The sequence below is a fragment of the Hyaloscypha bicolor genome, assembly GCF_002865645.1.
Source record: "Hyaloscypha bicolor E unplaced genomic scaffold K444scaffold_15, whole genome shotgun sequence".
In the NCBI taxonomy this organism is placed as follows: Eukaryota; Fungi; Ascomycota; class Leotiomycetes; order Helotiales; family Hyaloscyphaceae; genus Hyaloscypha; species Hyaloscypha bicolor.
The window spans coordinates 300,079-324,231 of NW_020194517.1; the positions used below are offsets into that span (position 1 = coordinate 300,079).

General features: G+C 48.1%; 11 protein-coding genes and 1 non-coding gene across 12 annotated transcripts; 5 read left to right on the plus strand and 7 right to left on the minus strand.

Annotated features, from left to right (window-relative positions):
• Positions 1–103: 103 nt before the first annotated feature.
• On the minus strand, positions 104–2,260 carry K444DRAFT_552159 (cytochrome P450). The gene is made up of 3 exons (XM_024876574.1): positions 1,997–2,260; positions 1,797–1,945; positions 104–1,729 (listed from the first exon to the last, which is right to left on the minus strand). The coding sequence occupies exons 1-3, from the start codon at positions 2,123–2,125 to the stop codon at positions 376–378; spliced, it is 1,632 nt and encodes a 543-aa protein (XP_024742728.1). The 5' UTR covers positions 2,126–2,260; the 3' UTR covers positions 104–375.
• Positions 2,261–2,959: 699 nt separating this feature from the next.
• Positions 2,960–6,348, minus strand: K444DRAFT_607226 (HET-domain-containing protein). The gene has a single exon (XM_024879134.1). The coding sequence runs from the start codon at positions 5,972–5,974 to the stop codon at positions 3,239–3,241; it is 2,736 nt and encodes a 911-aa protein (XP_024742729.1). The 5' UTR covers positions 5,975–6,348; the 3' UTR covers positions 2,960–3,238.
• Positions 6,349–8,066: 1,718 nt separating this feature from the next.
• Positions 8,067–8,856, minus strand: K444DRAFT_607228 (putative 40S ribosomal protein S24-B). Its single transcript, XM_024879135.1, has 3 exons — positions 8,665–8,856; positions 8,317–8,564; positions 8,067–8,252 (listed from the first exon to the last, which is right to left on the minus strand). The coding sequence occupies exons 1-3, from the start codon at positions 8,745–8,747 to the stop codon at positions 8,173–8,175; spliced, it is 411 nt and encodes a 136-aa protein (XP_024742730.1). The 5' UTR covers positions 8,748–8,856; the 3' UTR covers positions 8,067–8,172.
• A 166-nt stretch (positions 8,857–9,022) lies between these two features.
• Positions 9,023–10,209, plus strand: K444DRAFT_607229 (FAM86A protein). The gene is made up of 2 exons (XM_024879136.1): positions 9,023–9,319; positions 9,402–10,209. The coding sequence occupies exons 1-2, from the start codon at positions 9,068–9,070 to the stop codon at positions 10,179–10,181; spliced, it is 1,032 nt and encodes a 343-aa protein (XP_024742731.1). The 5' UTR covers positions 9,023–9,067; the 3' UTR covers positions 10,182–10,209.
• A 732-nt stretch (positions 10,210–10,941) lies between these two features.
• K444DRAFT_607230 (uncharacterized protein) lies at positions 10,942–12,109 on the plus strand. The gene is made up of 3 exons (XM_024879137.1): positions 10,942–11,169; positions 11,225–11,336; positions 11,441–12,109. Exons 1-3 carry the CDS (start codon positions 10,979–10,981, stop codon positions 11,996–11,998), a joined length of 861 nt encoding a protein of 286 aa, XP_024742732.1. The 5' UTR covers positions 10,942–10,978; the 3' UTR covers positions 11,999–12,109.
• Positions 12,110–12,282: 173 nt separating this feature from the next.
• Positions 12,283–17,936, minus strand: K444DRAFT_607231 (uncharacterized protein; the record flags this gene model as incomplete). Its single annotated transcript, XM_024879138.1, has 2 exons — positions 17,603–17,936; positions 12,283–17,528 (listed from the first exon to the last, which is right to left on the minus strand). Coding segments are annotated over exons 1-2 (5,108 nt in total), but the record flags the coding sequence as incomplete, so codon positions are not given.
• A 376-nt stretch (positions 17,937–18,312) lies between these two features.
• On the plus strand, positions 18,313–19,578 carry K444DRAFT_649834 (alpha/beta-hydrolase). The gene is made up of 3 exons (XM_024885605.1): positions 18,313–18,630; positions 18,677–18,749; positions 18,809–19,578. The coding sequence occupies exons 1-3, from the start codon at positions 18,396–18,398 to the stop codon at positions 19,317–19,319; spliced, it is 819 nt and encodes a 272-aa protein (XP_024742734.1). The 5' UTR covers positions 18,313–18,395; the 3' UTR covers positions 19,320–19,578.
• On the minus strand, positions 19,407–20,255 carry K444DRAFT_154017 (uncharacterized protein). The gene has a single exon (XM_024870620.1). The coding sequence runs from the start codon at positions 20,067–20,069 to the stop codon at positions 19,494–19,496; it is 576 nt and encodes a 191-aa protein (XP_024742735.1). The 5' UTR covers positions 20,070–20,255; the 3' UTR covers positions 19,407–19,493.
• On the plus strand, positions 20,249–20,391 carry K444DRAFT_t6. Its single transcript has one exon. It is a non-coding gene; the product is annotated as a tRNA-Tyr (tRNA).
• A 760-nt stretch (positions 20,392–21,151) lies between these two features.
• Positions 21,152–22,052, minus strand: K444DRAFT_639874 (triacylglycerol lipase; the record flags this gene model as incomplete). The annotated part of the gene is made up of 2 exons (XM_024884428.1): positions 21,152–21,900; positions 21,950–22,052. The coding sequence occupies 2 exons, from the start codon at positions 22,050–22,052 to the stop codon at positions 21,152–21,154; spliced, it is 852 nt and encodes a 283-aa protein (XP_024742736.1).
• A 588-nt stretch (positions 22,053–22,640) lies between these two features.
• K444DRAFT_624381 (V-type proton ATPase-like protein subunit G) lies at positions 22,641–23,334 on the minus strand (the record flags this gene model as incomplete). The annotated part of the gene is made up of 6 exons (XM_024882392.1): positions 22,641–22,814; positions 22,915–23,015; positions 23,078–23,086; positions 23,145–23,178; positions 23,241–23,279; positions 23,332–23,334. 6 exons carry the CDS (start codon positions 23,332–23,334, stop codon positions 22,641–22,643), a joined length of 360 nt encoding a protein of 119 aa, XP_024742737.1.
• A 263-nt stretch (positions 23,335–23,597) lies between these two features.
• K444DRAFT_517662 (uncharacterized protein) lies at positions 23,598–23,896 on the plus strand (the record flags this gene model as incomplete). Its single annotated transcript, XM_024873795.1, has 2 exons — positions 23,598–23,693; positions 23,747–23,896. 2 exons carry the CDS (start codon positions 23,598–23,600, stop codon positions 23,894–23,896), a joined length of 246 nt encoding a protein of 81 aa, XP_024742738.1.
• Positions 23,897–24,153: the final 257 nt, after the last annotated feature.

Below are 24,153 nucleotides of genomic sequence, written 5' to 3' on the forward strand. Positions count from 1 at the left end.
TGCGGTTATCAAAGCCGTGGTTGTGACTGTGAACAGCGAAGTTGGCGGTGAACCTTTAAAGCAAAGAGATCTTCGAGATGTAAGAAGCCTAAGAGCATGCAGTCTTCCGTCGGACTTGAGGGGTACATTGAGGGAGGTAGAAGCATGAGCAGAAATCCCCATGAAGTGAGACTTAGAGCACAGCGTCACCGCAGTCTCCAATAGCGGAACAGAGCGCAACTGACATGCTATTTCACCTACTGCATTGGTTTCAAGCCCTCAATGCGTCACTTTTGGTTGTGGCGATGGTTGTACCAGGAGGTTGATGTTGAACAGTGAAGACGAGGGTGACTTCTTGGCTTACACTCGCATAACAACATACAAGACCTTCGTGATCTACTTTCGTTTTGTTACACGACACGGAAATCCATCAGCCGGATGAGCAGCAGCTCTGAAAACATGATACGCTCTCTCACCCCAAGCAGTCTTCAACCCCTTCCTCGGGTGCAACTCATCCCACTCATCATAAGCTCCACAAACATCAAACTCCCTCACAGTCATCGCCAACACTGTCTTCGCATCTTGCATCACCAACGTTTGGCCAATGCAGTTGCGAGCTCCGAACTCGAATGGTCTCCAAGCTCCTTTGGCCGGGTAGAATGGATGCTCTGGGCCGACTAGCCACCGCTCAGGGATGAAAGACTTAGGCTCTTTCCAGTAGTCTGGGTTGATGTGGATGGCGCTGTGCATTATTAGAATAGTTACTCCTTCCGTAGGGAAGCGATTGCCGTTTGAATCTTGGAGAATCGAGCCGGGAAGACCTTTTCGGACGCCAGAAGCAGCTGGGAACAGACGCATCGTTTCCTTGATAACTGCGGTGGTGTAGGGCAACATGTTGATCTTCTGAGGCTGGTCGAGTAATTGAGGTCCAACTGTTGATGGGTCGGCCCCGAAGACTTCGTCAAGTTCAGCTTGGATTCGGGTCATAGCCTCTGGGTGCTTTGAGAGGAGATGATAGCAGTATTCTATTGTGGATGCGGTTGAATCATGGCCTGAAAAGAGAAAGGTGCGAATGTGAACCGATGCCCATTTCTCGAAGGATGGATCCATCCGACTTGATGTTTTCGCTGAGGGATTTTCTTTCATGTAATTGTCGAGAACGAGATCCATGACTGAACGAGGAGGGGAATCGCTGCTCTTCTGGCGTTCTGCAAATCTTTTTTCCAGTTCCTTTGATACATAACTGTCCATCTGGCGACTGTTGTACCATTGAACTAGAGGCCGAGCTGGATTCCATCTTTTGAAGAGATTCAGTTCACCATCCGCGATTTGCCATCGAACCTGGCTCCTCATCGCATGGCCCAACTGATTGAATTGTTTTTTAGAATGCAGCCTGGAGCCTAGGATAACAGCGCCTATGATATCCATCATGAAGTAGCCAAGCAGATCGTCCAGTAGGAAGATGTCTCCCTTGGTAGCGTGATCTTTGAAAATCTCAACCAAGTCTGCGGTTTCTCTGACGATGTTATGCGTTTGACTTAAGATGAAGCTTGCACTAAATCCAGGATTAAATATCGCGTGTGATCGTTTCCACTCTGTACCATTGAGTGTGAACAGAGTGTCAGTCCCACCAGCGAACGGGCGGAAGAATCTGTCCAGATCAAACGGTTTTGGAAGATCGAGTTCTTGGGTTGCTTGAATGGCTAATGAGGGGGAAGAAATTACCAAGAATGGGATACTGAATGGCCAACTGCGAAAACAGCTTTCAGTGCTCGCTCTCCATGCTTCAAGCCGAGGAGAAACTAAAATTTACCTACAGGTCCAGGTAGAAACACGAATCCCACTTTTTGAATTTTTTCGACAACTCGGTGATCAGGTAATTTTGATGGGCATTGCTTGGAAAATGCTTCAAGAGGGGCAAGAACGCGAGCAAATTGCCAGTGACAATGTTCCAAGATGGCATGGGCTTCTAGACGTCAGATCTTTCAGCCATGGGGAATGAGCGATGAAAACATACCAGGCCCTGCCTTCGCAGCTTGTAGAATAGCTGCCTCGAGTGCAACCCTTTGACAATTATATAGCTCAAAAGTGCGGCGACAAGCGTAAGAGCAACCTGCCAATAGGCAATGGGGAAGGTTGGGTCCATGATGCTGGATCAGGCTGCCAAGCTGGCCACGATTGAAGGTATTCACCACCTAAGCCTCTTAGACCTGAATGAGGAATCTGACCTGAAAATGACCTGGAACTCACTCCACACTGCGAAAGACGAAATAAGAAAACGTAGTGGCAGAAGACGCGAGTTGCTCAGCATTTTAGGTCAAAGAATGGAAGACGTGCCATTGGATCAGGAGCAGGCCTCCTTCATTGGTCAACATTTCAGCCCCGCCAGCAGCCACTTGGCATGGGAAAAAGTACAACGACCCCCTCCCACCCCCGAAGGCCTTTCCCCCCCTATCGCGGGTATGAAATAGGAGTATTAATAGATTTTAGAGTTTTAATAATGTCTAAATAATTACTTGTATAAGTTTATATATAAGAGCTCTAGAAGGGATCACCAGCCAACCGCCCAAATCACTCAACCGCCAAAAAAATAGTTTTACTATAACCACACCACAACCACATCCCAAAATGAAGAAAACAAGTTAATATTCGTGATCTACGACCTCACTTTAGTCATTCCACAGAGTTTCAAAATTTTCCGAGCCCTTTGAAAATTTTCCAAAATTTTGCTTGGGCGGTTGGCTGGTGATCCCTTCTAGTTTTGGGATATGGATGAGCGAGACGATTATTGCGCACGAGGCAAATAAGTTCCAGGTACTTAATCGCTAAATTTTCAGGCTCTCTTAACGTCGACACCCCTAACTAATACCCCTCAATTAACACCCCCCAATCGACATCCCCCAATTAATATCTGGGGAGGTATCGTTTTATATTTTCCCGTTCTACTAGAAGTTATTAGGAAATATGCATTATTGTAAGCCTGCAAGACCCTAATTTTTATTTTTATTTTGACTAATTGCGATATAACTAAATTTGTCTGAATATAATAATAACAATAACAAGCCATCAGAGCAGAGAATACGATACGCGCATTAGGTGCCAATATACATTGATTTGCACATATTGGTGCATACAAAGTAATATACGCGCACCTGCTACCGCTTGCTGATTTCGGTTAGTGTGGCCCCCATCGACACCCCAAATCGACACCGGGGGGAAGGGGAGGGTCGTTTTACTTTTCCCCAAAGATACCAAGCTGTCAAGCAAGGATGACCTCCTCAGGCGTACTAAACAACTCTCGCGCAAGCAACCAGGCACTAAAGATGACCTTCCCCACGCCTACCCGCCGAGCAATTGGCCCATCCCACTCAACCAAAATCAAATTTACCGTCGACCAAAGGAACTTTGGCCGAGGTTGTCCTTTCTTAGCAGTGAACAAAGCATCTAAAAATTTCATCACAGAAGGCTGTTCCGCCTGAGCGGAGTTCACTCCGTACCTGCCCATCAACCCTTTTGAAGGCGCTGGGCGTAATGCTTCCTCGAAGAACGAGCGGCAGTTCATGAATATTTGCGACTCTGGCAGCTTAGCACTATCAAAGGTCCATCTTGGGATGAAAGCTTCGTCAATTTCCGCTACGCTGAGAGAGAGACCCCAGTTGATGGTCAGGAACTCGAGAGGTTCCTCCCTCCCCTCTTTCGCTAGCCTCAGGGTTGTCCAGACCTCGCCGACACAAGAGCCGTTGTGATCAACGAGTTCAAAGACACTCGCATCGTCGTCGTGAGTAGGGAGGATGTGGTGCAAGCACCGACCGATATTCAACTTGACAATAATAGTTTCCATCGAAAGTAACGGAAATCTGTATTTTCGCGCTATGTCCTGAAGGTCTTGGCGGCTCCGACTCGATTTCGAGCTGTTGTTTTCGTTCTCCTTAAACATAGTACCGTCTGCCATGAAAGTGTGGAGGGATAATGTCTCCTCGCAGTTTAGAGGAGTGACTTTCTTTTCTGCGCAGTAGAACATGTGCTTAACAGTGTGGTCACGAACTGCCAGGGGCCAACCGAAACATGCTACGATATTACCGCTGGCTTTGCCGACAATCTTCCTGGTACTCCAGTCACGCTTCTTCTTGGGTGGCTCGTAGGGATAGTAGGTTGAGGGGGAGGAAGACGAAGTCGAAGATGAAGTCGAAGATGACGAAGAGCCGCTGTCACCACTGTAGTCAGACGATGACGACGAGTCGGAGTCAGAGGATCCACTCGATGCCTTCGCCATAGCTTTGCCCAGACGTGCCAGCAAATTCCGAATCGTGATCATGATTGTGCGAATCATACGAACATCTAGAACATCGTATCCAACCCCATTAACACAATGCCACGCCGCCCATGTCCAAGATGGCAAATTTGGGTCGGATCGGATGTGCCTCTTTCCAGGCTCAGGATACCATAGAAGAGACTGTGCAAAGTATGCTTTAGGAAGTCCACAGATGAATTGCCCTGTATCTGGCTTTAAAGTTTTGAGTACACCGCTGATTGCGATCAAAATGTCGTTTGGATTTGTCAGAGTCCGCTGAGTATATTCTCGAATGGCGGCAGCATAGTCGGGAAATCTGCCTAGGTAGCTCCATTGATCATCCACATGGAGTTGAGGAACAATCATCTTAAGCAGAAGGAGTTTCCCACTCACATTATGGCGAGGCCTATCAGCGGCCCATCGATATTTTCCCGGCCGTGATTCGATGCTGTTCGATAACCTTTTCGTCTCGTTGACAATTTCTTCCGTCCAAACAGATTCTGAGCATCTATAATAGACCTGATAGTCCGTGAAAAGGAGAATTCGCTTGGCCAGAATCTTTTCCTGGAAGGTCCACCCCCGGGTGTTCCAAATCAAAGACTGTGAGTTTTCCAACTCTGTAAATGACGGAGACATTGCAGCAAGGTGCATGCCTTGAATTTTTTCCGGCCGTGGGGAGTTTTTGCGTGGTACCGAAATTCCAGGAATTCCACTGTCGGCATGTAGCCCCGATGCTGCTGCAATTGTAAGAGTCGAACAGTTATAAACGGCATCCATCCTTTCTAGATGGAGGTTCTTCGCCTTAGTGGGATCATCTTGGATGATGCAGAGGGCATCGACCCAGAGATATCGAAAGCCAAGAGTAAGGGTAAGTGATATCGCATCTTCAATCGTTTGTGGCAGGTGATCAGGAAGTGGGGTAAGCTCCTCCCCAGTTGAGGAAAACCGGATGTCCGCTCTGTTTGTGACTACAGGAGTCATTCCAGTTTCCCGTAGCATGTCGTCTGTGCCCCAGACGTAGCTGAGGGTCAAGTATTGCACTCTAGCGGTCGATACCTTCACAATCGTTCTCTCTTCCACATCTATAAGCCTCAACTTCGTCGGTAAATTTTGACCACTGACTCCATCTTGTTCGCAGATATCACCATGCCAATCTTCGCAGAGACGGAGCCATTTCTTCAAGAGATAGGTATCAACCTTCTCTCGATCCAGCGGGCGGCCAAAAAATTGTTGATCCTCCTTACGCACACCATGAGCTAAATACTGAATACAACTCCTGACTTCTGGAGTATCTTTGACATAGACAACAAGGCGATAAGCAACATCTTGGCACTGTTTTGCGGTCGATCTTAGGTCCAGCTTGTTGGAGTACGTGTCTGAATTCAGTTTGTCGTAGGGTGATTGCTCCACTCCAAGCTCCCAGCTCGCATCGTTGCTCAAAATGATTTGATCATCTAAGTATCGTGGAGACCGATTGGGGTTTGCTATGAGAGCGCTAGCAACGAGTCGACAAAACGAACAGTATTGGCTACGCAGAATCTCCTCCCACGTTCCTAATCGGATGTCCTGGGTCATCTTATGGTAGAAATTATGATGGAAGGCGATGGTACTGCATAAGCCGCACAGTTCCTCGCTTCTCTGAACGACTCCCGCGAGTGGCGGTTGAAAACCGAAAGGGCGAGGCTGTGGGATGGTGGTAGGCATTTTGGAAAGGTGGAAGTCGACTAGGCAAGCTTTGAAGAGCGAGGACAGGGAGGACAGGCACTCTGCAGAATTGAACAGAAATAGGTGCAGGCAACGTAAAGAGGGGTAGAGCTTTTGGAAAGGAGTCGCCGGCGAGCGGCAAGGGAATGTAACTTTCATATCTTCACGACCGGTGGGGCTGCTTCGCCAAGTCCCACAGGCTGCTGCGCCCAGAAACTTGACGCTCTCCAGCCTCGACTCAATCTCAAACCACACCACTTGGTGACTCTAAAGAACGCGCTTGCGGCTTCGTCGGCGCGGCTTCTGGCCACAATCCTCAAAAGGGAAAACACGACCAAAGCCACTGGCAGTATCCCGTGAGTGGAGAAAAAAATTTTCTACTTCAAATTTGTGAGGACGACGCTGATGATTGACTGAAAGACATTGATAAGGTTCACGCTTCGAGACCTGACAGATGACTCGCTAGAGGCGCGCAAGCGATGGTGGTGTGTTCGGTCTGCCAATGAACAGCATCGTCTTCGGTGAGTGAAGTGGGAAGATCCGGGTGTGGGAACGTGTGAAGACTGCAGAGATCAGGATCCGGGAATTGCCGAGAAGGCTACTGCGGGTTGAAAGTATTGTCGATGGACCGGCCAACGCTGAATGGGTGTGCAAGTCAAACTCTCGCGGTAAAGCTGTCAGTTGCCATACACGTGATTCTCCCATCTTTGGTTAGCTCGGCTGCAGAGGCATACAAACCTTCCACTGAACTGCACTTCTTGTACTTTAGATACTATCTCAATCTATATCAACTTTACCGTCATATTTTGAAGCCTAATTACATGCCAAATAATGCCTTGTTCATACAATTGTCAAAAGCCTTTTGTGAAAAAAGAAAACGACCTTTAAGTCACAGTTAAGCCAAGGAAACTGATATACGATGGAGTGCTAAGGGGAAGTAACTGCGCAAGACCTAGATAGTTGCCAAACATTGGTGTGCAATGTACTGAACTGCCCAAGATCATTGTAATTGTCCCTATGACGCATTTGCGGTAAGAATCAGTCGATATATAGGAGTCATTCGGACCCATGCGTGGGTTGAGTCATGAGCTATTTCCAGGATAAAATGAACGAATGGAGGGAAAGGAGGTAAGCGAAGGGGCTTGGCGACTTTGTATTCCGTCTCCATTGACAGACAAAGCCAGGCATTTTCAATGTCCCAAGTCAACTTGAACATTTCAGATATGTTCTCTCTGGATGTTCCCTTGTCTTATCGTACATTCAAAGCCTGCTCTGTAACAAACTCCAATCTCTCTGAGTGGACCAAGGTCCGACGTAGCTGAGGATGTTGAAAACGGCTGCCGCTTCTGTGTCCACCACGAGATCCTAGAGCTTCTCCAATAAGGCTGTCAAGTCTACATCATGTTCATCCGTGTACTTCATAACTTATGATTAGAGCCTTCGCTACCCCATGTAAGAAAAATCTTGGCATACAAGATATTCCTGGAACAAGTAACTGGAGGAAATTAAGAGCGAAAATTAAAGCATCAGAGTATTAATGGTGTTGATCATTGGTGTCCAGTTTGTCCAGTTCAAACATGTTAGATGTGAATTCATCGTTTGAGGAAGGAATTATACAAGAGGAAAAGACCCATCAAGTGAAATCCGGAAAATGTTCTGAATTGGCACTCCACGTTCTGAGAGACTTCTCTCACTCGAGCTTTTAGGCGCGCTATATTGACTCTAGCGAGTATCATTAGACACGAGTTGAGCCAAGAAAAATAGACAATCATGTAGGTGTGAAATGAACTAGAGGGTAGACGCATATTCAAAAGGGTACCTCGGCATTGAACAGCAAGAACGCATGGCTAGCGAACCATATGAGAAGCTCGATGGAAACTTCCAAGCAGCAGACTCTGGGCGAGCTCCTTGTCTTGGCAGTAATTTGCCACTCGCAGTATCTCGACCTAGAAAGCGTAGTCTGTAATACGCATGCTCATCATAACTCACACTCAGTCTTTTCGTGGACGAAAAGCAAGTTTATTGTTTGTATTGACCTCAGGATCCATAAGATTCCATGCCATCATGTCCCAATGTCAACCCTTCGGCCCCAGAAGCACCATATGCAGAGCCAATGCGAATGCATGCGTACAAACACAAAGCCCATTCCCGCAACACCAATTTGCCTCCGTCTGCAACACCAGGAAAAGGCGAGTCGTCTATTTCTCCTTCTTCTTGGCCGCACCCTTGACCTTCGCCGTACCTCGGAGAGTCTTTTGTCGGTTCTTGCGTTGCTTGCCTAATCCCCATTATATTAGCATCGCTGCAACTGCCATGATCCGCACATGTGATTGACGACGTACGCTGCTGTCTGCTGGGCTTCTCGATCTTTGACGCGAATCCTACTCTGACAAGACGATAATGGGGCTCAAACTTCTTCAAGGCTTCTGGCGAATCGTAGACGAGCGCGAAACCAGTTGTCTTTCCACCGCCGTATTGTGTTTGCAGACCGAAAACATTGACTTGGTCCTTGTTGGCCTTGTACATTTCGGCGAGCTTGGCTCGGAGTTCATCCTTGGAGATGTTGGCACGATTTGGGTGAAGGATGTCACTATCACAGCAGCGTTAGAATCACAATTCCAATTCCAACTCCGACATCATCTTTGTGATCGGAATGACGGCGATTCGATTGAAAGGTAGGCAAAACTTACACGACCATTTGCTTGCGGCCGAGAAGAGGATTGCGGATGAATTTGCGAGTTCGCAGCGTAACGGGTTGTTCTCGGTCCGCCATCTTTGCGGATTCAAGAGTCGATAGTTCTGCCTGCGAGAGTATCGAGACAGATATCGAGGGGTGGTTGTCAGTGGAGGTCGCTGTCGATTGAAGACTCGCGGAAAGTTTGAGGAGTTCTCGTCGATATCGAGAACGCGCTAAACTATGATGAGTGATATAAGCGAGCACACAAGAATTTTTGGTGAAGGGCTTTGCAAAGCCCTAGTGGCCTTAGTAGCCTGAGGCGTCAAGGTTTCGAGAACGTAAACCTCGCCCTCTGCGGTTCTTCACTTCTCCAACATCATATCAAATCATGATTTATTCGATGAATGGTGGAGAGGATGGAGAGTCAATTATCGGCCAGTGCTAGGCAACAACTCAATCTTTTCGTTCGTCAATACCTTCAGCTCCAGCTCAATCTCGACTACCCGGATGAAGAGCATCTTCGAAATGACGCCTTTCAACTCTCCTTATGTTCTCATCTGTTCTCAGAAAATGGAACCAAGAATGCGTCTCCGGTGCGATATCAGCTTCGAGTCTTGAAAGAGCTCACAAGCAGAATCGAGCAAAGTATTCAAGACTGGGAAGAAGAAGTATGCTGTTTCCTTCAAATTATCAGCTACATGGCGAGTGTAGTTCATATTTGCATCACTTTCTGACTGTTTTATCTTTCAGGGCATTTCTGATGACCTCATGAACTGTCTTTCATCATTGCTTGCATCTTCTGTTCCGCCCGAAGCAATTTCTGCTCAGCAAAAGTCATATGTCACGTATACACTTTCTTCCCTTCCCTTACAAGATCAAGCTGCCCCAACTATCACTCTTCTTGAAGCTCGGAATCTTGTTGCGGCATCTGGAACCACAGGACTCAGGACGTGGGAGGCAGCTCTTCACCTTGGCAACTACCTTTGCGCAAATCAGGCCACTCTCGTTCGTGGAAAGTCCATTCTGGAGCTAGGCGCTGGAACTGGATACGTCTCGGCATTATGCTCGAAACACCTGGACGCCTCACACGTTATAGCTACCGATGGATCCGACGATGTGGTTTCCGGCCTCTCGACAAACTTCTACCTCAACGACCTGCAAGACTCCACAATCATCGAAGGCAAAGAGCTGAAATGGGGACAGGCGTTGGTCGGCGGAGAACATCCGGAATGGAATGGTGGGCGGAACATTGACCTGACTCTTGGAGCTGATCTGACCTACGATGGATCTGGAATACCGCAACTCGTTTCGACTTTTGGAGACCTGTTCGAGCTGTATCCGGCGATGAAAATCATTTACGCTGCGACAGTTCGAAATCCGAAGACATTTGAGAAGTTTCTTGGGGCATGCAGAGCGAACAAGTACGTTGTCGAGGAGATCAAATTCGGGATTGAGAAGGCAGAACTCCAGGAAGGTCCATTCTATTCGGATCAAGTCCCGATTCAATTATGTCTAATCACTAGATCCTGATACGCGAAGATCGCAATCCAAGATCCATTAGCTCTAGTCTCTCGGCAGTGCGTGAAAGTCTGGCTCTCGCTCTACATCCCACCCAATCCCCTCATCATCCCCCTTCACCACCCCCAATCAACCACCTACAGCTTATAACGGCTTAACGCAGAGGCTTTGTTCCTTCCCCGTCCGAGCATAATTATACGGATCCTCCTTCGCCAGCCTCTCCATATGAGCGCGCACCAGGCTAAAGGATTCCCACATAGCCTCCTCCTCTGTTCTCCCCGCAGCCAGCAAATCCTTCTTGAACTGATCTCTCTTCTCAACCGACTCTCTAATTCTATTTAGCTGTACTTCCCCAGGCTTTGGGTGCGGCCCCTTCATCGCTTCATCGCACTTTTCGCTGAGTTTGCCCTTCTTCCAGTTGTTCACGAATATCCCTTTGGAATCCGAGGATTTTGGCTTGTTTTGTTCCGGCATTTGGTTGAATCAGTTTATTGATGGGAGTTTATCTTGGAAACTTCCTGGGTCGTGTTTTTGGGGAGGCGTATCAGAGTGTATAGTGTTTGCTTGGATCTTTTGTTGAGAAAGAAGAAAAGAAATCTGGAGAGAAGAACCTGGCACTATTTATCATTACTTCGGATTCTGGAAGGTGCGAATGACCGTAGGGCACTTTTGGGAGAATGGTTTAAGGTTGCGTGCTCCCGGACTGAATCAAAAGAGTCTGGGTATCGAAAGATGCAAATGAATGAAGATATAATCTTAAGGCAATGATTCAGCAGTAGCGGTATGTACTTTGTAGTATTTATTGAAGGATGGCTCTCCTCATGATTACTCTATGCACATTTCTCAGCCAGATTGCCTGCAATCAAGCAAATATCTCGAATGTTGTTTTAATGAAATGGTATCGTAGCAAGACCGAACGCCAACGCAAAATTCCGACTCCTATGTTAAACATGTCTCATGCCTCATTATTACGGTCCTCCATAGCCTTTCGTGAATGGCTCTTAAGACCTCGATCAGCAAAGCCTCACCAGACTCATTGAGCCATACTAACTTACTCATCGGAACACGGCTCCAATCGCCAATACTCCGGCAGCAATCGCAGCACCTCTCGCGTTCAAATGGCCGGCACGCGCAATTTCAGTTCCACCAGGTAGGACAGGCTCATGCCTAATTATTGTTAGCACTCAATTCTTGAATGAAGCCCTCTACAAAAAGGCCTAAGTAATTCTAGGGAACATCCGATTGTTCGGAAACGAAAGAGAAGCACTCACCAACCACACATGGTAACCGTCTTATCAAAAACATTACAACTCCAGTACGTCGTCAAATGCCACTTCTCCTGCAACCCCAACACACCACCCTTCCCAAGTTCCGGGGGGCTCGTAACCATTGCCTTCCCGGACTCCGTGCTCGTCGACGAGGCTGAAGACAAGGCTGACGCCGCAGTTTCCAGCGATAAGAAGCCCGATAACGCCGAGGCTGGTTCTGGCCTCGAGACCGTCGTCCCAGCCTCGCAGACCGAAAAGAGAACCAGCAATACCGGGCAGGCGGTGAAGATTCTCATTTTCAGAGCTAAATTCCAGAGACAAGAAGGACGGAAAAGAAGGAGGTTGGGAAGGCACAGGTTGAGTAATGAGCAGGTGGCTGATAACGTGATGGGTTCGCACGTGCCGAGCTGTGAGTGGTTGGCTGAGGTCGAGGATGTAGGTATGCGTGCTGATTATCGTAATGCCTGTCTTAGTTGGACTCGACAGCCTGATTTTGCTCAAAGGTGGGCGACTAGCAGATCTTGCACTCGAAACTTGTGTCTGAGAATATTGGGAAGTTGACAAAATTGAAGGAAGGTCGGAATTTGAAGGCTGTCCAGCTTCGACGGAATGACAATGAGTAACCAAGTACATTTAATTATTCACGAAACTAATCGCACATTTTTAGGCACACTCAGAAGAGGTATGAGGGGGGGGGGGATGAAACGGATGCGAAAGAAGGCTGCTTGTGACTCGAGACGAATGTTCGCTGTTCTCTAAGCTGCAGATGCATTGCCCGGCTTGGAAGCTCGGCACAGCCAATCACCTGGTTGGTCCGGGCTGCTGTGAAACGAAACGACACAGGACTTACAATGGTGGTTAAACGGTTCGATACTGAATGAACGGCGCCTCCTTGATTGTGTTCTTAGAAAAGGAGTTGTATTAAACTTTCATTTCTCCCCAAAGTCGTATCGAAAGTCATTGCTAAGAGATGCGGAGAGTAAGCTGACCACTCAACAGCCTCAGGATGAAATTATCAGAAAGCTTGAAGATTGGCAAATTGCAGAATCGTTCTCGAATTAGAATAATGGACAGGACTGCCCTTTCAACAATACTGCAAAATTTGAGTGTGCTCAATGCAAACCAAGCCATTTATCTATCCCACTCGGAACGCCATCGTCCGTCCATATGGTATCTTCATTGTCAAACAGTAAAAACGACTACGGACAACTCGAACTTCACCAAAACACATCACCTAGCACTCGTCTTTCTTCTATTCTGTGTGTTGAGAGATGCCTGAGAGGAAGGTCTCAATCCAACGCTCGTATGTCTCCTGGTCTCAGCCCCCCGAACATTGCTGTGCTTCTTCGGTATCCACCCTGTCTTTGGATCATCATCCTCATACGAATCATCATCCCCATCATCGTATCTCTTGGAAGGGCGTCGAACAGTCTTCTCCGGTTCAGATTCGGGTTCAGCTTCAATATCGCTGGACATTGTCAGATCGACGATTTGTGATGCTTGAGGCTGGCTTTGAGAGGGACGGGGTTGAGAAGCTCGAGGGATCGAGGCTCGCGGCTGGTACGCAGGCTTCTCCGAATTCCTACCCTTGGACGGCCGATTTGCGGAAAATGATCTTTGTTTCTGGTTTAGTGTAGTTTGATAATCTTCGAAAACGTCATCGTCGAGGGCTTCCATGGCTTTCTTGTGTCTAGCGTCCTTTAAGCTTTTCGTAGGTGTCGCCGTCTCGCGCTTTATTGCCTTCTGAGAAGATGCTATCTCTTCGATTGTAGGCAAGACTGACTCATCGGATGAAGGATCATCCTCGAGGATTTCAGGGCAGTTCCATTGAGGAGCTTTGTATTCATTGTCCGATTCCCTCGGTGGCTGCTCAGGTTCGTCAACATCAGACATGTCGATTTCTACGGAACTGGAATTGGTGACCTCTTTTGGAGTGGCAGAACGAGCTGCTTCCGACTCTACGTCTGGCTGAGGATCGTGTGATAATTTGTCAAAATCAAGACCACCTGCTTTCGATTTATCTGCACTCAAATTGAAAGTGTCCTCAAAGTCAAAGTCCGGCTGTCGGCCGTGATCTGCAACCTGGCTGGTGAAGGAGGAGCCCACAGATAAACCCGGATATCTCACGCTTGGTATCGACTCTCGCTCATCAGCACCATCTAGGCCGAGGCTCAAGCCTGGACCGGGGAAAGTCTTAGAGTTTTCCACGTCTGAGGCGGGGGTCGGACTTCTCTTTCGCAGTTTAAGTGCTTGCCATGCTTGTAGGCCTTTGCTTGGTGGTAGTGTCCTCGCTGGGGCCTTCTTTCCGCTTTCAGTTTGCGTGGTCTTGAGGGCTGCGGAAGTAAGAGGGGAAGATTGTGACTCTTGTGGCTGTTCAGTAACCTGAGGTGGTGGATTCGCAAGCTCATCAACGGTTTCCCAACTTGATTGAGGAGGTGCCGGAGGAGAATCTTCACATTCATCCTTTTCTGGAGACCTCGAAGTGCCTCGTGGCTTTCTGGTTGGTGAGGATCCGAGACCATTAAACTTCGGAGAATATGGACGCTCGAGGGGAGTTTCACTCATGTCCATGTCCTGTGCTAACTTCTTCAATTCATCAGGCGACTTCATACCATCAGGTCGAACGAGTTTCGTGAGCGAGGATGGGACGCTAGAGTGAAATCCTCCTTCCTCCCTCATCAAGTGAGTCCACTTTTGCCTACCCTCTTCGGAAATATCCTCTGCCAAGTTGTCAATAGCAGAAGTGTGATTCTTCTGTAGTTCTGCCCATGGCGTATCCGGTTCAACAATGGAGTCGTTGGCAGGAGTGTTTTTGCTCAGGGGTTCAGCAAGTGCATCTACCATGCTGTCCCTTAATTGACTTTCTGCAGATGGAGTCTGTGGTTCAGCAGGTGCATCTAACATGTTTTCCTCTGGTTGATGCGGTTCGGGGGCATCCGAGTTCAAAGGAGTCTCGGTGACATGGGAGAATTGAGCTTCCTCAGCATCACCGGTAGGTTTTTGTTCATGGCTCAAAGTAACTGTATCAAAACCTGTGAGCTCCTTTGCCTGAGACGATTCGTCCATCCCCACATCACCGCCTATATTTGGAGGTGGCTCCTGAACAATCTTAGGCTCGATGAGTTCGTTGAAGAGAAGATTAAGCATCCCTTCGTTGTCTTCATCATCCATTTCATTATCATCAGGGATTTCGAAATTGGAATATATCCTCTCCCCGGTTTGAGGATCGTAGCGCTTGTTTGGCTGTTGTCGGTCCCTCATAGCCAGAGTAAGCTGGAGCTCGCCACTCTCGGCGATAGCGATCACAATGGTTGTGCGATATGCCGAGATTTGCGGCTGCCACTTTGTAGCTTCTGACATTTCCAATTGTTTGAAAGCAATGGTCATGCCTACTTTGGCCTGGCCATCATTGAGATCTGGCAAAGTGGATGGATCATCTGGGAGAAGTGCGAGGTCTTCGGGTCCTTGACTGAATTCAGCAATTGGAGTCTGTATGTCATTCATCAATTGCTGACTGATTTCCCCTTCAACGTCATCGCTTTGAAGCCGCTTAGCTTGGATGGGATTGTCGAATTGCGAGGTCGTGGTGTCGTCTCGAAAGCTTGGTTCGTAAGAAGCATCGAGATATTCTTGTTCTTCAGCATAGTTGTGCTTGCCCTTCCGCCGTTTTTGCTTCTTCGAGGCTCGAGTATCGTCTTGGTAATACTGAGCTTGGTCTCGTTGATCCTTCTTCCGCTTTCCTCCCCGGTCGCCTTTGTATTGGCCTCGTTGTTGAGGATCCCATCGCTGTTCGAATGGAAAAGGTGGTTCACTCAGATCAACTGCATCTTGAATGCACTCCACAGCACGGTAGATGATCTTTTGTCTCCACTCGTCGAGGTCTTCGACGGCCGTTTCGTCAATGGGATCTGGTTGTGGATCCTCAGTTGGTTTCTTTGGTACCAGCGGTCGAACGCCTTTCATGAGGTTGTTTCGAACTTTCTCTTCATCCTTTTTCGTCTTCGGCGCCCTAACCCCCAACGCACTAAACAAAAGTCGTTTCCCTGCACCTAGGTCCAGCTTTGATCGTCGTGATGAGCTCGGCTGCCTCGACTCTGTAGAAGGCTGTGGAGGTTTCGGAGAGGCCGAAGGGGTATCGACAGCTGCCATTTCTGGAGCTGTTGAGGGTTTGGCCATCTCAACCTCTGCACCATTATTTGGCGGAGGCGTTGAAGTGTGCTCAATTTGATCGACGGCGATTGAAGCCGGATTTGCAACCTCCTGTGATACAACTGCCTGTGACTCGACAACCTGCCGCGGTTCGACGCTCTGCTCACACTGCAACTCGGCACTGCTGTGCAACTCGACGCTTTGTTGGGTCTCGACAGCATGCTGAGACTCTAGAGATTCTCCAGCAGATTCTTCAACCCCTGTCATCTCAACATCAGGGCCGGATTCAGTAGGTGGCGATTGATGGACATTTCTCGAGAATTCGGGATCAACTCCAACGCCACCAGCTGCAAGAGATGCGAGCAGTTCTTGTCTGCGATGTTCAAATTCAAGCCCCTGGCTCACGGATTGGTCCGTTTTTTCACTGGATTGTCGGAGGGTCCTGGCAGCCCTAACGGCCTCCAATGCAGCCAATGCGGTCTCTGCCGATGTTGTCTCGTCTATCCCCAAGCCCCTAAAATCAGCTATCGTGGTTCCAGCCGGAAGGATCCCCTTCTTTTTAAATCTGTCTAAGGCATCTGCATTTCTCCTACGCTGGTTTCTCGTATGGGTTTGGGTTGACCCTTGTCCTGGAGCTGCGCTTGGTATTTTCTTCGACTTATTGTCCTGAGATGGAGATGTTGTATTGAGATTAGCAGGAGCATTGATAAGAGTCTCTTGCTTGCTGAAAGGGGAAGCCTCCTCCGCTGATTCATCATCATCACTCGATGAGTCGCTGCTGCTCTCGCTGCCACTTCCTGAGGATGACGTTCCACCATCTGAACCCTTTCCTCCCTCGGCCTCCTCGTCGGAGGAATCGCTACTATCCTCACTGCTGCTAGCATCTTCGTCATCGGACTCTGAACTCCCATCGTCGCTTTCTTCTTCGCTTTCTTCCCCCTCGACTTGAGACTCTTTGTCTATGAATGGGGTTGAGGTGAGGCCTTTTGAGAAATTTTCATCCAAAGCAAATCTGACGCTCTTATTGCTGGTGACTGAGGCTGATCTCCTTGATTCCGAACGTGGTCGAGCAGGCGAGCTTTTCAGGGCCGCTGCCATGACCGACAGGGCTTTGCCGGACTTGATAGAACCCGGGGGAAGTCCATTCTGGTCGTAATAATCGAGAAGTGTATTCTCGTCTGGCTCGACCTGCATACTCGCCAAATTCTCCGATTCATGCACAGACAGGGTCTTCGCCATTGACCAGGTTTTGGGCACCGTCAAATCGCCTTGATTAACTCCTTGTGAGATCTCAGTAACCACACTTTTTGGCTTCTCGGGGACGAAGCCTCGTGCCATGGCTTCATAGGCTTCTCCAATATCCTCCGACCCGTTGAAGACGTACTTGCACACGGCCAGAGGCGATTTAGGAAAGGCAGAATGCAACTTACGGATCTTCGCTCGAGTTACCTGATCCCTTACGTCCGCAAGGGCAGGTTCATTAGAATCGTCGGTGGCTTCTACATCTGCGTGCGAGTCGACAGGAGGTTCTTCCCCATTTTCGGCTTCCTTCTTTTCGTTGTCTCCTTCAAAGTCTTCTTCACTTTCGCCGTCCTCGTCTGCATCTTCGTCTTCTCCAGGAGCGAAGTCTTCATCATCCTCTTCATCATCATCTTCAAAATCAGCGTGTAAGATGAGCTGCCTATTATTATTATCCTCCTCAGAGTCTTCCGCTTCGTTTTCCTTAAGAGTCTGAAACCATTCGGGCTCTTCATCGTCTTTGTTGTGTTCGATTCTTTGCCTTTTTCGTGGTGGTATATTGATAGCAGGTCGATCCCCTGCTTTCCTCAATAGTGGTCTGCCCCAGGCAACGCCGTCGACAAGATGTTTACCATCGGTCGAGATTTGCATGCGTCCAGAGACTCGTCGTATCTTGATGTCCTGGGTGAGAAGAGGTCGTATTCTAGAAAAATGTTAGTTCTACGATACGAAACTGAATCACACCTCATTAAGGTGTCTGTAATAGGGGATACGAACATGACTTCATCTTCGTCCTTGATTACACTCGCCAAATGCTGAAAGTGAAGGCATTCGTAATTGACTCCGTTGTTGCCCTTTACCTCGACAGCATAGTCATCCAGACCCCATTCGCCATCGGACTCGATCGGTATTACCTCGTTTACCTGCTCAAGAAGATGGTGGATGGTGGGATTAGGACTGGTGTCGATGGCCCAGATGATGGGCGTGTCCGGGAGGCGATGGCGCCTTACGGTCAAGCGTAACCTCATGATGAAGGTTGCACAGGTTGACAATGGAATGTGATGGCGCGGAGAGAGACACGGTAGAGTGTGGGGAAAGGATCCGAGGTTGTCTCTGGCGGGACGTGACGACGCGAAGAAAGCTGAGAGTTCGCGTTCAAACGAGAGTGGCGCCGTGCAAAAAAGAAGTTAGCCCTGATGATTGGGCGGATTTCAATCGCCGACAACTGTCCTCCTTTATCATAACTGCTTTTCAATTTCATGATAGAGGGCTTTTCAACCCATTCGGTCGAACACGTCCATTGAGCTTCTTGCATTGATTTGAGAAAACTATCAATTGAAGCTGAAAGCCTGCACTAGCAGCTTAAACGGTGAGTGAGTCTTCTCCCGACCTGGGCCGGAGATAAAGAGCTCCACCGGAGGTAAGGCGATGGATGATAAGAAACGAATCACTGCACCGTTTCGGGGTTGGAGCATCAATTGAGCAAAAACAGCTGTTCAACCCCTAACTCTCTCTCATTCTGTTTCTCAATTGAAATTCACAACTTCTCAAAGGCCCCAAAAACTCCAACATGTCCTGCCCAGCTTGCTTCCAAGGAGGCGTCTCGACCAGCCATCCAACTGGCAAAGAAGCTACTGTACACGGCCTTGCTACGTACGTTGCGGAGCCAGAAGAGAACACCACGCCTAAGGGCATAATTGTCTTCATCACCGATGCTTTTGGCTGGGACTTTGTGAACAACAGGGTCCTATGTGATCACTATGCAAAGGGAGGATTCCTCGTCTACTGCCCGGACTTCATGAATGGTAATCCACTCCAACCGTTCTTGAGACTCTTTTAACAATTCCTCAGGAAGTTCCATGCCATCCAGAGCTCTCACACTTATGGATGAAATCATGAAGCCTGGGTCTTGGTTTAATGCTTTGTCCGGAAGCCTCTCTATGTTCTACAATTACTGGCTATGGGACTTCCTTGGAAATATAGAACACGCTACTCCGTCTCTCAACCCCGAGTCTTCTCCTTCGTTAAAGCTCTACGAACTTCCCCACCTCCATTCGATACGAACAATCTCAAGGTAGGTGCTGCCGGCTTTTGCTGGGGAGGGAGACATACAGTACTTCTTGCAGCGGATACCCCCTCTTCCCGAGTCTATAGACACGAGTCACAGGTCAATTCTTCCTCTCTCGAGCCCTTGATAGACTGTGCTTTTACCGCCCATCCCTCCTACATCGAAGTTCCCAGAGACATCGAAGCCATCACCATTCCAACCAGTGTGGCCGTCGGCGAGAACGACATGGCTATGGGGGCGAATAACATTCAGCAGATGAAGGGCATTCTCGAGAACAAGAAGGTAGGCGAGCATGAAGTCATTATTATTCCGGGTGCTAAGCATGGATTTTCTCTCCGTACCCACCCAGATGATAAGCACGAAACGGAGTGTGCTCAGCAGGCGGAGGATCAAGCCATTTCGTGGTTCGCCAGGTGGTTCAATTAATCACACTTGTCCACTTGTGGATAGCTTTGGGTTTCTGGAAGCTTTCATGATTATATATATAGTCACGAGTTGTACAATGTTCACGCCCCAGTATCTGCAGTGGCATTACGTTCAATTACACAATGACCCAAGTAGATTTCTCACATGCCCGTGACATGAATACCCTCAAATCTCTCACAATCCCGATTGTCGTTTTCTCGGGCTGTCCTCAAGTCTGACCCTCTTCGAGCTCTTCACTGGCACCTTCTCCTCGCGCCGCCCAAAAACCCAGCAGATGAAACCAAAGATCCTACGTATCAAACTCCAAGTCGCACTCATCAAATCAGAAAACTCACTGGCCGTCCATCTTAAAACAGCCTTGAGGACCTTGTAGCCCAACCACGTACAGACGAGGCTGAAAGAGGTAATCACAATCAACGCGGCTGCTATGAAGATACCGTAAATTATTCCGGGCAGGTTAAAGAGTAACGCCAGGCAGACTATCCAGATCCAACCAGTGATTATGCTGAGGCCAAGGATAAAGAGGCTGATGAGGATGAACATCCTGGCGGTTGAGGTGACCGGATATGTATAGATCGGATGAACTTTTGATAGAGCAATATAATTATAACAGATGGGAAACTGGCAGAGAATGATTGAGACGGCGGGAGCTTGCTGAGAAAGAAATCCTCCAAGACAAAGGAAGAACCTCCACAAAAGCAGGAAAGATTGAACCGCACATGCGGACAAAGAGAACAAAGAAAGTCTCATTGCATAGCTGAACTCTGGTTTTGAATCTCCAAAACTAGTGCAGATATGTTATTCACCCGCTATGTCTTCACCAATGACATCCCTCACCGCCATCATCTGCCACCCCCTATCCGAACCTTGCCCCACTCTCCTCGCGACACCAGTCGTACGTACTAGAATAACGACTTTTTCATCAACAAGATCGGATGGCGCAATGGTAGCGCGTCTCCAATACAGTCTACCTCTTCTTCTCGTGTACTAATAGATGCTCTCGGGCGCTCTTGGTGAGGAGTAAGTAGCATTGGCACGGAGAAGGCTCTAGGTTCGATTCCTAGTCTGGTCACTATCATCAGCCCTCAAAAATCTACTTTTTGATTTTCTTTTTTTTGGTCTTAAAGAACTGGAAGGAGAAGACGAGTGTGAAATATTTTTGCATAGGAAATTAGCCGAGTGAGTAAGTGAGTTTGTGATGAGTGTGTGTTTTTTGTTTGCTTTGCGGAAGACAAGATAAATGTTACGCGAATGCCGGAGGGGTAAATTGTGATTAGAGCAAAATATTGTTCAGACTGATTGGAAGATTGTTGAGTAAACCTGGGGGCTTGCTTAATGGACATTGCTTGGTAGTAATTTTTCATACAATGTTCTCATTTGGCAGAACATCCATGCAGCAGAACACTTTTTTGATGCAACATTTGAGGTATATTGCCGGGAAACGCAAAACTGGTAAATAGAGAAGCGTTAACGATCATGGCATAAAGATTGAAGTAGCAGGAACGGCAAAGCAAGAAGCATCAATGCAATGATAAACCAAACATGGTGTTCGAGCAATTCCCAATAGGGCTGTAGGAGGTAAACCCAAGACATATACTGATGTGGATCTTCGCAAGTGGATTAATGAAGTTGACTTCCGGAGCTCTGCTTTTCTATTAATAGTGTACACACATACTCGTACAATACTCGCCTTCCCTAATTATCTAACAGGTCTCCTCTAGCATCTCTATAGACCCTCTTTTGCAAGCATATCTGCAATGTCAAGGTAGAATGCAATAGCATTGAACCTGTCACTAAATCAGCAAATACACCACAAACATTGATCACTAAATTTACTTTCTCTCGTTTCCACTCAGTTGCGAAACGGCCCACTTGATCCTATTCGTCCAATTGATCAAGTCCAAATGAGAAACGTTTACCAATGTCCCCTTATACGCCCCCCATTTCGCACTTTCCACGCTAACCAACCCATCGTTGATCCCCTCCAGCTTCTGCACAATCTTATGCGGCTGCCGGAATGCACTCCAAAAGCTGGGTGCGAAAGTAGCCCCGTAAGAAAAGTACCTCACACCCTGAGCATCTGGTGTTTTTGGATTGAACTCTTCCGCCATGTACTTCCTCGTCAACTGGCTGAAGGCTCCCGTACTGATGCCCAGCCTATCGAAGAATTTGTAAAAATACGGCAGGTAATTAGCACCAATCTCCTGGAAACAGTAATCCGCGAAAGCAGAACCTCGATGTGGAGTAGCAACCGTCGTCAGAGAGAGGACTTCGACATTATTGGGTTGTAGGCGAGAGATCATGTATCGAGCATCCAGACCTCCCATACTGTGTGCTATGATATTAACGCTCTTTCCATTCGCCTTGGTCGCTATATCTTGTCCCAGTTTCGCAGCCCGTTCTTCGATTGACCCCAAAGCGGGGACCGAGGCGATGATGACCTCGATGCCATTTGCGCGCATTGCGTCTGTGATCCCCCGCCAGTAATGAACTGGAGGAAATGGGAAGAATTTCGGTACTATCTGGAGCTCGCCGAAACCCATAAGACCGTGTGCTAGGACGACAGGATGTTTTGGAGTAGCTGTCTGCATCAGCGTTATTCGAAAGAAGACAAACTCCTGGAATATTACCATAATTCTCCCTAATCGTAGCAAAATCATCTTCAATGGCTCTGCCCAATATATTGGTCCTCGGATCTCCGTCGGTCTTCTTCTCTTTCTGCGCCATACGCATACATCGGTGGCAGGAGAACGTCCTGGATTGATATACTGATGACATGACGATGCTTCTTGGGCGGAAGCGTACATTTTGAGAACTCCATCTCGTGCGTGCTACACGAGCTACCAGTATCGTCATCGCTGAAGCTTATACATTGAGTTTGGAAGCGTTGGTGAGGAGATTCCATTTTGAGGAAGTCGCGCTGGGGAAAGTCATGAACCCATTTTGCGATGGCGGCAGTGACGTCGACTGAATGACCCCTGCAAGCATGTGACTTGAGGCTGCATCAGAGCGTACCGTGCGAATAGCTTCACATGGACAATTTGGAGGCACAAAACGTAAGAGGGACATTTTTTGCTTTACTTGAGAGGTTTTCCTACCATGTAGTTTTTGTAAGATGCAATAGCAGTATCTGCAATCTCGAAGACAAGGATATCATTGTAATACTACGAACTGCACTATAGTTATGCAGCTCCTTCGTAGGCCCACCGAATTCCCATGCTGAGTTCAAGCCATTCAAAGCTCATGCAAGCATCCATCATTCCGAAAACTCTAGGTCGTACACTCATCCTGTCTCTCCTTCCTAGGACTCATAGCCTCCGTTTATTTCGGCTTCTCAATACGTTCTGGAACGACAGGTGTGATCTCAAAAACGGCCTTCAGTAGATCCTTGACAACCTTGTCTTGTCCCGTCTTGCCAGCTTCCTTGATCTCCTTCATCTTAGTCTCAGCATCCTTATTCGCATCTTCCTCGGCCTTCTTGTTGCCACTGGTGTGCTACAGACCACATAATTAGCATACATACCACACGACGAATCTCCTATGGCAGCTGTAGTTCCCATCTGAATGGAGGAAAGTAAAGCCAGGCTCAACATACTTCCGCCTCAAACTCCTTGAACTCCTCATCCTTAGATTTCCTGTATGCTTCGATCTCCTTCTTGGCCTCATCTCTTGCCTCCTTTACACGCTTTGTGCGGTCTATCCCAGTCAGTTCCCCTTCTTTCTCCAGCTCGTATTTGCTTGGGTGGAGCTTTGCTCACATTCTCTAGCTGCGACGCAGTTAGCACTCCGCAACCAATTGATTCTGCCTCTACACACAGAACCTACCTCTCTGGACAATCTTCTGAGCTTCTCTCTCAGCCTATACGCAATCAGCACCTCCTCTACCATTTCTAACTGCATTCTCTCGACAAAGGTACGCACATCAAGTAGAGTCTGGATCCCCGCTGAATTCTGTGCCGACTGCGAAACAAATTAGCCCGAGGTTCGGCAGACAGCCGTAGAATAGACATACCATCTTGCAAGGCTCCTTCTTTTCTTCAAAGCTTGCGCGGTGTGGTTGAGCTCGTTATCGCTGGAGGTGCAAATAGAGAGTTGAGGGTAGCTCCACTCCAAAAAGCAATGAGCTTCAAACCCCTGCTCGGCTAGTCCACTTTGGTTGTCTTTCATTGCAACGTCCACTTCTCATGACACCTCCAAGTTCTTCACCATGTCACACTGAAAATTCAATTGCAAAGTCAGGGGAAGGTTCAATCAAGAGGCCGGAAAGCAGGAATCGCCATGTCCCGCGTAGCAAAGCTCACCCTCGCGGGGACGTCCCTCTTCGCTATTGGCACCATAGTCTTCGTGCACCACGCCCAGCAAGCTGAGAAAGCAGTTCGTCTCTTACACTCCCAAAACCAGTAGTGTCGAAGCTAATGCAGGCTCAGGCAATGCACCAAGGCGTAGTCCGAGACGTGGAGCAGCAGCGATTAAAGAAGGAACGCCAGCTCGATTTCGAGATGCAGAAGGCCCTGGAAGAGGAATACAAGAAAATTCAAAGTGTACACGATGGAGGGACAGTACTGAATAAACAATGATGACGCAACTCTGTTCCCCTTATAAATCTCTCCTCTGTGTATCATGAACGGAATTGGTGTCCAACAGCAAGCATTGGGCGGCGAATCGGCTCATTTCTCAAGACAAAAGTAAACGGGATGGCAGCATAAGCATATCACAGGAGGGCACTAAAAGAATCCAGATCATTCCTGCATTCATTTCCCTGAGATCTAGATATGGTACAATAAGGGGGTTCCGCTTTGGGCCTCCCATGGCAAACGAACTTGGCGGTATTAAA